This window comes from Notolabrus celidotus, chromosome 7 (assembly GCF_009762535.1).
Source record: "Notolabrus celidotus isolate fNotCel1 chromosome 7, fNotCel1.pri, whole genome shotgun sequence".
In the NCBI taxonomy this organism is placed as follows: Eukaryota; Metazoa; Chordata; class Actinopteri; order Labriformes; family Labridae; genus Notolabrus; species Notolabrus celidotus.
Window position 1 is genome coordinate 16,993,096 of NC_048278.1, and position 12,053 is coordinate 17,005,148.

Sequence of the window (12,053 nt, forward strand, 5' to 3'; positions counted from 1 at the left end):
AACCCGCATGTGTTTCTTATTACATTCACTGATTAGAGTTCGTAATGAATGCTCCAAAAACAAGCTGACACTTTACTGTCATTTCCTTGGTGTTATTGAATCCACCAGAACTTCGTATTCTGCTACAACCAGTGAGATGTCCTCGGTGTAGTTCAATGTTAATTTGATTTCTTTCTTTTTTCTGGATGGCCACGGAGGGACGTGTAGCTGCGACAGCCTCACTTATGGCCAGAGGAGGGCAGCATTGGACAGGCGTGTTACTGCAACATAGACTTCAACTTCCTAATTGTGGACTGATGATAGCACTCAGCTCATCCAATCGGCTACTAAACTGTTTTCAAACAGATTTGACTTTTGAATACACAGTTTCGTTTCAGTCCGCAAATAAGCGGTTTAAAAGAGATGAGAAGCGACGGCTGTAGATGTCAGACAGATTTCAATCATAGGAGTAATACAGAGACGCTCTGCTTAGGGAGAATTTAAGCATTTTTTATCTGCAACATACTTAAGTGAGGACAACAGTGTAAAATATCCAAAACAATAACCCAGACCTCAAGGTGACATCCTCACTGTTTGTTTTGTGTAGCCAATAGTCCAAATTAAAACACATTTAAAAGATTACATGTATCTAGATTATTAATAAAAAAAACAAATCGTTTGATTTTTGAAAGTGGAGCTAATAAAAGATGTGTGCCAATGAACTGAATTGAAGTTAAAATATGTAAATAAAATAAGTCAAATTAATAAATTGGCTCGTTTCAGCTCGTAAATGGATATAAGGAAACATCCGAGTGTTGAAAAAGAATAAGAAATGTTCTCAGATACTGTATTTGATCATATTTACTTAGATTACACTAAAACCTGGAAAGTTGCTGTATTACATCTAAACAGGATTCATGCGTAAAAGCGCGTCAGTGGAACTCCCCCCTCCTCGTGCGTTCACATCTCTTCCAACATGCTCGTGCGGTCTCTCAGAATCTCAGCGTCCCACTAAAGAGCAAATCATCGAGCTCAGCTGATCACACGGCATTTTTACATCCGCGCTGCACGCAGCCACACAGTGTCATCACGCAGTGGGAGCGAGCTGCACAAGAACAAGTGCAGGAGAGCTGAGACAACAAAGTACACTCCGGTATTTTTGACGGACAGTCCCCAGGTTTCCTCTGAGGACCGAGTCACTACTTTCTCAGAAGACTGATTGAAGTAGACAAGCAGCAAACACAGAGCATGAAGAAGACTCCAAATTCAGGTACAGATATTTTTTGTTCAAAATGAATGCTGGTTTACTCTTTGATGCATTTCAAAAGCGTGGTGTTTTAACTAACTCAGTCCAAAGTCACATGATCCGAAAATTATTTCACTTATGAATTATGAATTGAGTGTGACCTACATTTGTCAAAAGCTTGGGAATCATGTATTAAATACTTTTGATGTTTTGAGTTGTACCACACAAGCTGTGTATGAACTTGTCGGAAATATTTCTAACTCATGTATTGTATAGATATCTCTGCATTTTTTAATTTCCAAAAAGACTTCCTGTGTAATAAATAAATAGGTAAATAAATGAATAATAATAATACAAATAATAGTAATAATAAGCAAGACAGCAAGCACTGAATTTTCTTTGGAAAAGCTCTCTCTAGAGCACTGTTGTACTGAATATCAGCACAGTAAACTGCCAAAGATAATCACTGGATGCTGATATTCAATATCAAAGCACAACCTCCAGTGTGGTATTATCTTTATACAAAGTTCTATGAGCATCATATTTAAAAAAAAATATAATACAAAAAAATGAAAGATTAAAGAACAATATTCAGAACACCTGCATGGGAGTAATACATGTAGCAAAAAGTCCCTGCGCTGTTGTTCTTCAATATAAGCACACAGGCAATGCCTCTTGCCCAATCATATTACTTAGTCAGAAGTAACTGCGTATGATTCCTTTCATCTTGCATTTCTTTTTATCCATTTCAAACTTGACAAACTCTTTCACTAAGTGTTCACCCACTTTCTGGTTTTAGCCAGTTTGTTTTGCAGCTGAGTGTACAGCCCCCATGGGAGCACCTCGGGGTCCCCTGGCTATTAAAGTCTGATGTGCATCATCATCTGTCGTTCTCAGCCTGACCCTCTGTATGGATGCACTGGCCCCTTCAGGCTGCACTCTCTTCATGGACTCATAGCGCTGTTTGTGTGTGAGTGAGAGTGTGTGTTTGTGTGTGTGAGAGTGTGTTTTTGTGTGTGTGATAGTGTGTTTGGCTTTCAAAAACATTTTAGACATTTGCTTGCTCATGATGTCTGTGTACACGCTTTTGTGTATGCTTGCTCATGTGTGCGTCTGTATTGTAAATGCGTGGCACAATATGGTGCGTGATTAAGTTTGTGTATTTGTGTTACACAGCACCTCTCTGGCATTGCCCAGGCCCCATCTGTGCGTCCCCACTCTTTTTGAACATTTAGACAGACTTACTCTTCTCTTGGGAGAAAATTAGAGTGCTCTGGATGAAACAGACCCAGAAATGTGGTACAAGCTGGTTCCAGAGAGACTTGTGTTGAAAACAGGCTACTTTAAAAATTTGAAAGAAAAAAGGTGCAATGTATATTCATGCTGTAACTGATACAAGTGTTTTAAACAGAATTGCTGATGTTTGAGTTTGAGATTTATGAGCAAGTTGCAGTGGTCTTTTGTTTATTACTTCAGATAACATGCAATACACTTTTAAATGTGTAATTATGTGTGTAATGTAGGTGCCTTGCTGTAATGAGGAGCTGCAGCTTAATATGTCTTATCTGGTAGAATGTTGATTAGTTTGCTCAAAATTAGGTTTCACATCCAAAACTCATGAGCTCACCTAACATTCTGTAATCTTCCAGTATTTCTCAGTAAATCCAGAATATTAACGAATGTGCATGGTAACTATCACAAACACAGCAACAGTCTGGAGCATTTAGGAATCAACACTTGACCCTTTTAAGGAACAGAAATGTGGGAAGGTTAACCCTAGAGGTGAGAGATGGACTTGTTTAAAGAGTCTTATCACTAACTGTCACTTTGTATCTCTGGAGATCCTCAAAGCTGCACCTGCACTGACACTCCACCACTATGCAAGCGCCCTCAGACTATTTACTGTTGTCTTTAGCCTTTTGGAGGATTGGTAGCTTTTAAGGGATCACAGGACTGCTGAGACGGCTGGCAGAGAGTATCGACAGAGGTATAATGCTTTAGATGTGGGATAATGACAGTTTACAGATGTTGTTTCGTTGCATTTTCTCACTTTTCTGATAAAATATGCAAAGTCCAGCATTTTGTATCAGGGTATGATTGTCTTACAATTCATCAAATAAGGCAGAATCACTGCATAAGATACTATTGTTATGGTGGGCAATGTTTCAGGTATCATGTTGTATCACATTGCAATGCCCCGTAACTTATCATATCCTATAATTTCATATATCATCATATCATATCTTATTGCTTTGTATCGTATCGTATCGTACTGTATTGTATCATCAGTTACCCTGCAGTTCCAACCTAAATGTAATAATGTAGTGCAATATCATATTGCACTGCACTGCATTGCATCCAGTTGCATGGTATGGTGGTGTGATATTGTATTGTGTATTGTATCATGACATGTCATGTTGTGTTGTGTTGCGCTCCGTTGTGTCGTATCGTATTATATCATATTGTATTGTAGCGTATCACTAATTACCCTAGCCTAAGTCCAAATATAATTAGCTATCCAAGATGCCTATAAGTGAATTGTCTGTCAGCGTTATCTGAATAATGTCAAGTGCTCTAACTCAAGGGCTTGATTCACTTTGATCCCTGGATTAATTTGTTCTTCGATATCTCTTCAGGAAAACACAAACCATGAGTCCAGGCAACTTTGTCTCCTCTTCATTTCAAGGCTCATACATAGAATCTCTGGCACCTTCTCCATGCAGCATCTTGACCTGAAGGTGTCAAATTCTCTTCTGGCAGGAGTATTTCATGGCTGAACTGAGAGGGAACCCAATTAGCACATTCAAAAAAAGAGACTTGTAAAGGCAGTATTTTTAGTCTTTCCTCTTCCCCTTATCTTACATTAAAGTTTCTCTTATTTGAACAGGAGTGTGATAAAACTGTCGAAAGCAGAGTTTTGAAGTTGTGCAGATGTGTAAAAACAACAGTTATCTGTTTAACTGATGGATAAAGACAAATTACACTGGTACTTTGAAACACCCTTTTTTTATTAAACTTTCTTGTAGCTGGTGTTTTAGTTTTGTATCCTGTAATCTATATTTGTATTTAAAAATAGATAATAAAAGTATTTACTGTCTAGAAATATGTCTAAAAACTTTTTGAATACAACTCCAAAGTTCTGCATTGAAAACCATGCTTTTTTTTTTACATAGTTTTTGAGAAGAGTGCATTAGATCTATCCTCTCTCCAGTGATTCCTGCTTAATTTTGCCCTGGGAGCACCTTGTTGTCCCTTGGCTCCCATTTAGAGAGTCCAGTGAGACGTGGAGCTTGTTTTTGGGGCTTAATGAACTGGATGTACCCACGTTGTTCTGTAGTTTTAAAGTAAAGTGACCCTGAATGAACAGAGAGACCCAGTGGAGTAAATGCACCATTATCCCTTTTTTTCTGTCCATCTCCCTACGCATGAGAGATCCCAGTCAGCTGTGCCGTATATTCTCATGAGTGCATGTTTTTATTTTTGCAAAAGGGCTCGTCCTCAGCTTGAATAAATGGCTTTGTGTTGAACATTTGCTTCAAGCTGGTTGTTTGGATTTGTTAAAATCTTCATCCTTAATATTCATTTTTTTTCTAAACTGACACATGTGATGCAAGCAAAGATGACATATTTTTCTTCATCTTTTATTTTTACATTTCATAAGGTAGCTCAAGGTTATCATGCTAGAATCAAAGACTTCATAAAGATCATACACTGAGTACCACATTGCTGGATGTCTCATTGGAACATTCTCATCACTGCCAATTTTAAAAAGGAAATGACTAATTACTAAAATGACTCAACATCTCAATGCTATGTGCAGCAAATAAAGGAGGGATAGCCAGGATTAAGCCTGACAGATTAGATGTAGTGGGAGCTGTGCAGACTTTGGCCCACACACGACAAAACTTGACTCAGCTGAATTTTGCTCTAGGTTGGGATGTAACAATGATATGAGGTTATTGCCATAATAGAAGGTCATCTGCTTAAAAAAAAACAATAATTACTTTCAGTTAGACCTTAGAGATGCCTCATTATTCAGTAAACTGTTGAGTGTCCATCAGAGATTTTCAGTGGAACTGCATTGGTATGATACAAAAGTGTCAAAGTATTAATCAAAATAATTCAGATTTCCCTGATAGCAGTTCTAGATGACACGTTATAATATTGTGAGCTGCCAAGATCAGTTATTATAACAATGTATTGAGTAACAATGGGACAGTGTCAAAGGGGTTACTGGAGGGAATACCTCTATAGGAAATAGGCACCTCAGTTTGTAGCTCTCCCTGGTTTACAGAGCTGTACGATGAAGCTCATGGTTCAGCTGTTAACTCTGCAAATTTCCTCTTCATCATCAATCAATCTGAACATTCTTATATTGTCTTTGGCTGCAGCAGCCAGATACTATAGGCTCTTTACCATCAATACACTGTGACTGTGCACCAGATAACACAGTCACAGTTAGTGAGTATAGTCGAGTGTTGAAAAGACAGTTGGGTATATCTCAAGAGTTAGTAGAGACCAAAAACAGCTGAATTAGAGAGAATATTGGATATCTATTTGTGTGTGTGTGTGTGTGTGTGTGTGTGTGTGTGTACTCCGCTCACTGCCAATGAAACTTAAACCATCACAAGCTGAGGTCAAACTGGTCAAAGATAAGAGCAGTCAGGCGTCGGTTCAGCTCAGTGGTTAATCATGCGGCCCATTGAAAGAGTGTGCCTACAGCTGGCTCGGGTTCAAATCCAACCTGGGGCCCTTTGTCGCCTGTCATCCCCCATTCTCTCTTCTCAGTTTCCTACTTCATCCACTGTCCTCTAAAAAAACAGGAAAAGCCAAAAATCAAAAGATGAGAGTAGTAAATCATTCTTCTAAATGTGTCAACAAATCAAGCTCTGGCGATTCAAAGGGCCTGGCAACTTTCTTGTTTGGTTAAACTAGTTCTTAAAAAGGCCACAGCACTGAAAACTGCAGAATCTATCATGTCATCCATACTCCCACTTAAACACACCAGTAGATCCCAAAGAGAACCAGCAGATGAGGGGAGTCAATACAGCTCTTTATTTCTCTTCAACAATGGTTCCTCAGTGACAGATGAGCTGGAGTCCCTTCAGTCTGACTCATTTATTGGCCTGGACTGTCACCACACTCACTACTGCTCCCTGTGATATTAAAGCTGTCTTTATCACTTTAGTAATCATCTAATTCACTACCTAAGAGTCAGGCTGCCAAGTTCTTCAGTATAATCCTTATCTTTATAAAGCAGCTGCTTGCCTCCGTGAGTATTAGACTGTCTCTACCAGAAGTATAAAAGTTCCAGCTTTAGAAAATGAGGATTTAAGAAAAGTTCCCCTCAGTGGAGGGACTGAACTTTTCCCCTCAGACAAACTTTCCCTCAGCTATTAGCCTGATCCTTTTCCTCCCACTACAGGAAGTGACACGTGGTCTTTTTCTTCCTCTCATGGTTTCATCCTTGAGTTTTTCTCTAATCACAGCTGTAATTCCTATCTGATTAAACTGTGGGATCCGATGTGCTGACCCATCCTTCAACAATGAATTCCTACATGACGGAGACCTCGATCCATGCTGAATAGACCCATAGCCTCGTGAGCACATCCATGCACTAATGCAACTATGACATCATCTGCCAGTGTGTCAGAGTAAGGCTATAAATAGAGTTGGTGCACGATGACGTTTCAGCTTAACAAAGCCCCCCCTTGTGAATAACATAAGGACGAAAAGAGGCCATGTCACTGCTGCTTATCGTGATGAGCAGCCAGTCAGTCGTAAAATGATTCTGCCGCATGTTCATTAAAGAAACACCTGATGTTACAAGCAGCTGCCATTAGGAAAGCGTAGACTGTTAAAGAATCATTGTTATTTTGCAGTGATTGTTTTTGGGTCGTATTAATTCTAATGACGTGCTAAATGCTTACACATATCCTATTTCAAGTATAAGGTTAGATGAAAAACAGTCATACATGTCACTGTTACCTTATCAATAATCATACTAGAGTTGTATTAAATTCTTTATTTTCTCCTTAAGTCCATCAGATAAGAGCTGTCCTAATGATTTTATGTCCACAGCTGAGATTTCGCCAAAGGTCAAAGGTCAAAGGTCTTGATCTTTTTCAGATCAAGCTCTGGAGACAAGGAATAAAAGCACATATGAGTCATAAATACTGAGTTGTGAAGGGTATCAAATGACATAACATAAAATGTGTATTCATGGAGAGAGCTCTCAAATACTCTGAACACGTCCATGTCATAATGGATTAATGGTAAAGGGTCAATGGACTTTGTTTATATAACGCTTTCTCTAGTCTTCTGACCACTGAAAGCGCTTTTTACATTACAAATCACATTCACACCACCATACACTATTAGTAGAGATCAGCAGCACCGGGGGCAGTTCGGGGTTAAGTTTCTTGCCAAAGGACACTTCGGCATGTGGAAAGCGGGACCTGGGATCGTACCCCTGACCTTCTTATTGAAGGTAGGGGGTAGATATTTTCCTGATTATTTCTTTGTCTAATAAAACAGAAAGGGAATCTTACCTTTACTTTTGACTGAGTGGCAAAAATAACAGTTTAAAAGCATATTAGGGTCAAATTTGAGAAGCTTGAACCAACAAATAGTAGGCATCTTAGCTTTTGAACAAATATCAAAATGATTTATTTGTTACAACAATGAAGAGCAACTTCAAAAATGACAACACTGTGGGTAGGTGTGAGCAAACATGTTAGCCACACTTGAAATGCAAATATGTATGTTTGCGACAAGGTCAGTGGTGTTCGCCTCATTTTACTCTCCAGGGCCTTTTAATTGGCTTATGTTAGCTTTTCCAACTTTCTCAAATCTCTGTAACTTAATCGTAAAATCAGAAAACTCAGACGCTAATGAATTAAACACGTCAACTACTGTTACTGCACGCCTAGTCATTTCTTTTTTATTAGGGACCTACTTTATCGCCAAAGTCCACATGAGCAGAGATAACCACAGAGCTCATATATCAGTAGCTTTCTGTGTGTTTGTGTGTGAGAGTATGTGTCTAGGTATATCTGTGTATGCGTGTGTGTGTAGAGTATGTGTAGACCGTCTGGGTCCGAGTTGTGGATTTAGACATCAGGAGCTTGGCATGTTGATTACAGAGGTCTCAAGCCACAGGGAACCACAGTAACTCTCTCTCTCTCTCTCTCTCTGTCTCTCTCTCTCTCTCTCTCTCTCTCTCTCTCGCTCACTTACTCTTCCTCTAACTCTGCAGCATCAGGCTAATTTGTAGAGATGGAGGTGAAAGGAGCGGGCCTCAAATCACATAGCTCTGCTCCTCTCATCCATAATCTATCTAAATATCTTTACTCAATTAACTTACACTCTGTTATATTACTCTTAAATTACACACTGCAGTTCACACTAAGCACTACTGACAGACTGTTATTGTTCCAGTTTGACTCATTTCACACGGATTTGTGAAGCCAACATTTCAGGCTGGTTGTCTTGCTGAAGTGCCACTCACAACCACAAGAAGAGTTCTTAGAAACTCCTGCAGGCTGAATGAAAGGTGCCGAGACTTCTACACTTGCTTCCAATATTTCTGCAATATCCACACACTGACCAATCGCTACAACAGACTCTTTCTTTCCTGCGGCAGATCTGGAAATTTGAGGATATCCCATTTTACGTAACCTGCTGCTGCCAGCTCCCTCTCACATCTAATGATTACCTTATGTTGAGGGGAAATAGCCGGCAGTGTTACCACAGCTATCCTGGGGCAGACAGACTGCACTACGAGCACTTTTACAGCTGACAGTCCCAATGACCTGAGAGTGGGATTAGGATTGTCAGTGAATTGGAAGGAAGGAGCCTCCATGAGTTACATGTGCATGTTATAAATGGAGGTTTAGGTGAACTGGATTTGACTGTGTGAACAGTGTGTGAGTGCACTTGGATTATTTGTAACAGGGTCATGTCTTGGCTATCATCATGGCTTTTGCTGGATGGTAGGATTTATAGGATTGGTTGAGCACTGGCTGGAAGTTGTGTCAGCTGCTGGCCAACAGCAAAAATTTTGACCCTGAGATTTTTCACTTTCTTTTGATGACTGAATGTGTGAGTTGTGAAACATCTTCAGCATTTGGGAATTTGTAATGGACTGGACTGTACAGAGTTCAGGGATTCTTTGTATATTTTGTATTTTTAAGGAGTATTTAATGTGCTGGACGACATTTAGCTTGTTGCAGATGTTGTTTTAAAGCTATGACTCTGTGGATGTTGGTTGGTTGGCCAGTGTTTTATCTCTTCCAGAGAAAACACGAGTGTGGTAGCAAATGAGGATGAGAAGAGGGTAAATCTTGATGCTGTCAAATGATAGTTTATTTTAATCCCAATGGCATGATTGTCCATAGTTAACTTGCAACTAACCTAAATGTTCCTGAAAAGGTGTTTCTCAAGTATTTAACACTTTAATCAACATGGAAGTAGACAAATATGCTTGCCTTTTTACTTTACCTGTCATCAGTAGTTTTAATGATGCATTTTAAGCTCATTAGAGTTCATGTTAGGAAGTGAAACTGAATGTAATTACTTCTGTAATGTGTTTTATATTAGGTTACTACAAAACAAATATCTCCTTCAAAAAACTGTATTATTCAAGTTTGTCACCAAAACATGAATTTTCATATTTTCAATGTGACATTTGAACATCATGAAAGCATTTTATTGACCTTCGCCAAACAGTCATTTTTCTGACCCGACTTTGAACATCTCCTAATGTAAACCTATGTTACCAGTTAGCTCACTAGCCTCCATCTTGCCGATTTTAATGTGGATGTCAGCATTGGATTAATATTTTTTATTCCTGGGACTTTCTACAAAGTTTGGATGAGATACCATTACTGCTTTGAATGGAAGAGGAGGATGACTTTGCAGCAAGAGTAGAAGTTTACCTGCTCGTGCATCAAAAGAAAAGCATTGATTCGTTATTTTCTCGTTAACTTAGAAAGTTCTAGTAAATCTCAGTTCAACTTTAATCTTTACTTAATTGTCTTGTGATCAGCTTTAGCTTTAAATAGCTGTTAGCAGATAGCTACACCAATGGGTCTGGTTCTGTTCAAGGTTTCTGACCTTTAAATGGAAAAGTTTTCTGACTGAGTTGTTAGATGATCCACATGTGCTTTTTTCAATCTCTAAAGGGGTATCATGAAAACAATTTATAAATTGAGTACAAATGATGTGTTTTTAATTCTCAGACAATCACTCATACCTTTTATTGAATCCAGACTCACTTGGTTCACTAAACCTGACAGATCAGCGGCTTTGAATCTCTACACTCACATGGAAATACCACACATTTTAAGTGGTAGCAGATTAAAGGATACAGCTTTCATTGTTGGCATGTTCATATTTGATGCAATTAAAAAAGAGAGACCAGAGTAACTTAGATTTTATTAGATAACCACAGCTGGCCTTTTCTCTTCTACAGTAGGTCACATTTAGTGGAAATATTTTTTCGGCTGCCATCATTTCAGGCTGGGATGTCTGTGTGGAAAATAAGACGCAATCAGATCGCCTCAGTCCCACATTTCTCTTACGACGTGTACTTACTGTCTCACGGTGACTGAATAACTACTAGACTTATTTAACAGTATTTTTTGTGTAAGAGGACAGCTTGTCAAAAAAGTTCCAGCTTTAGAACTTAACCTCCCAGTGTAGAAAAACACTGAAAACCATCATCACCACCATGGCTCTGAGAACCATTCAAAGGATCACTCTTAGCTGTATTTAGAAGATGAGTTCTTTATTGTTCTGGTATTCCCCTGCTGCATTACAAGAGCTGCTACAAAATGAAAGGGAAACATTTCTGGAGCATGCGACTGGAGAACTTTGTGTTTACAAAAATGTACATCCTCACGGTTAAATTTGGCTTGTGCGGATGAGTGATGTGAAGCATTGTGTCGTCCCTACACATGCCCCAGGTTGATTGTGTGGGCCTACATCAGCAGCAGGAGAAAGGGACACAATTGAGGAGGACAGACCTCCCCCCCTTACACACACATGCATGTGTGTGACGGAGACAAGGCACGGGGAGGATGAGTGCCGCGTAGCGCTCTGGTGAAGTCATCAGACTGTGGCTAGCAGCACCACATCACGCTGTTTTCTCTTCGTCATTCTCCACCATCTCATCGGTACAGACAGGGTTATTGAACCTCTGCTGTAATGAGAGAAAGGAGGTATTGTTGAGGGAATAGAGAGCAAGTTTAAGGCTAGCTTATTCTGTCAACCTTTCAAAACATCTTTAGTGTAGAGCCACAATATGCTTAAAGAGGGGAAAATACATCAGTGTCAAATTAGTATGAACAGCTGAAAACTGACAGTATAGTAAAGTTCCACACAGATATGCACATAATTCCAAATGTGTATGATTTTACTTCCCTCTCAAACAACTGTGTGTTTTACAACCACAAACACACAAGCTATTTTCTCTCCCCTCCCCTTTCCTCACCCTACCTCCTTTCTTCTTCCCCTCCATTTACCTCTTTTACCTCTACCCCTCCTCCCCCTCCTCTCCCTACTTCTCCTTTTATCTTTTATCGTCTTCCCACTCTTCATTTCTTTCCCCTTCATTGTGCACAGCTGCCCCGCAGGCATCCCTTTAGTATTGGCTGGCATGCTGGTGAGTTTTTTGCTCCACTGTTATATAACTAAATTTAGCATGTTTGAGTCACGCGTTTGGCCATAGGTAGCGTTCCAAAGTGACGTCTTACATTAATGTGCACCCCAAGGCTCACCATCCACCCTTAGTCAATGTGTGATACACAGCTATTTTTTTTTCTTT

The 12,053-nt window shown here is 39.4% G+C and overlaps 1 protein-coding gene across 1 annotated transcript in view; it reads left to right on the plus strand.

Annotated features, from left to right (window-relative positions):
• Positions 1 to 1,062: 1,062 nt before the first annotated feature.
• The window catches only part of sept9b (septin 9b), an 83,149-nt gene continuing 72,158 nt past the window's right edge, over positions 1,063 to 12,053 (plus strand). The window contains exon 1 of the mRNA XM_034688403.1: positions 1,063 to 1,249. Within this exon, the coding sequence (XP_034544294.1) occupies positions 1,228 to 1,249 (22 nt within the window). The 5' untranslated portion in view covers positions 1,063 to 1,227. The remainder of the gene's footprint in view (positions 1,250 to 12,053) is intronic.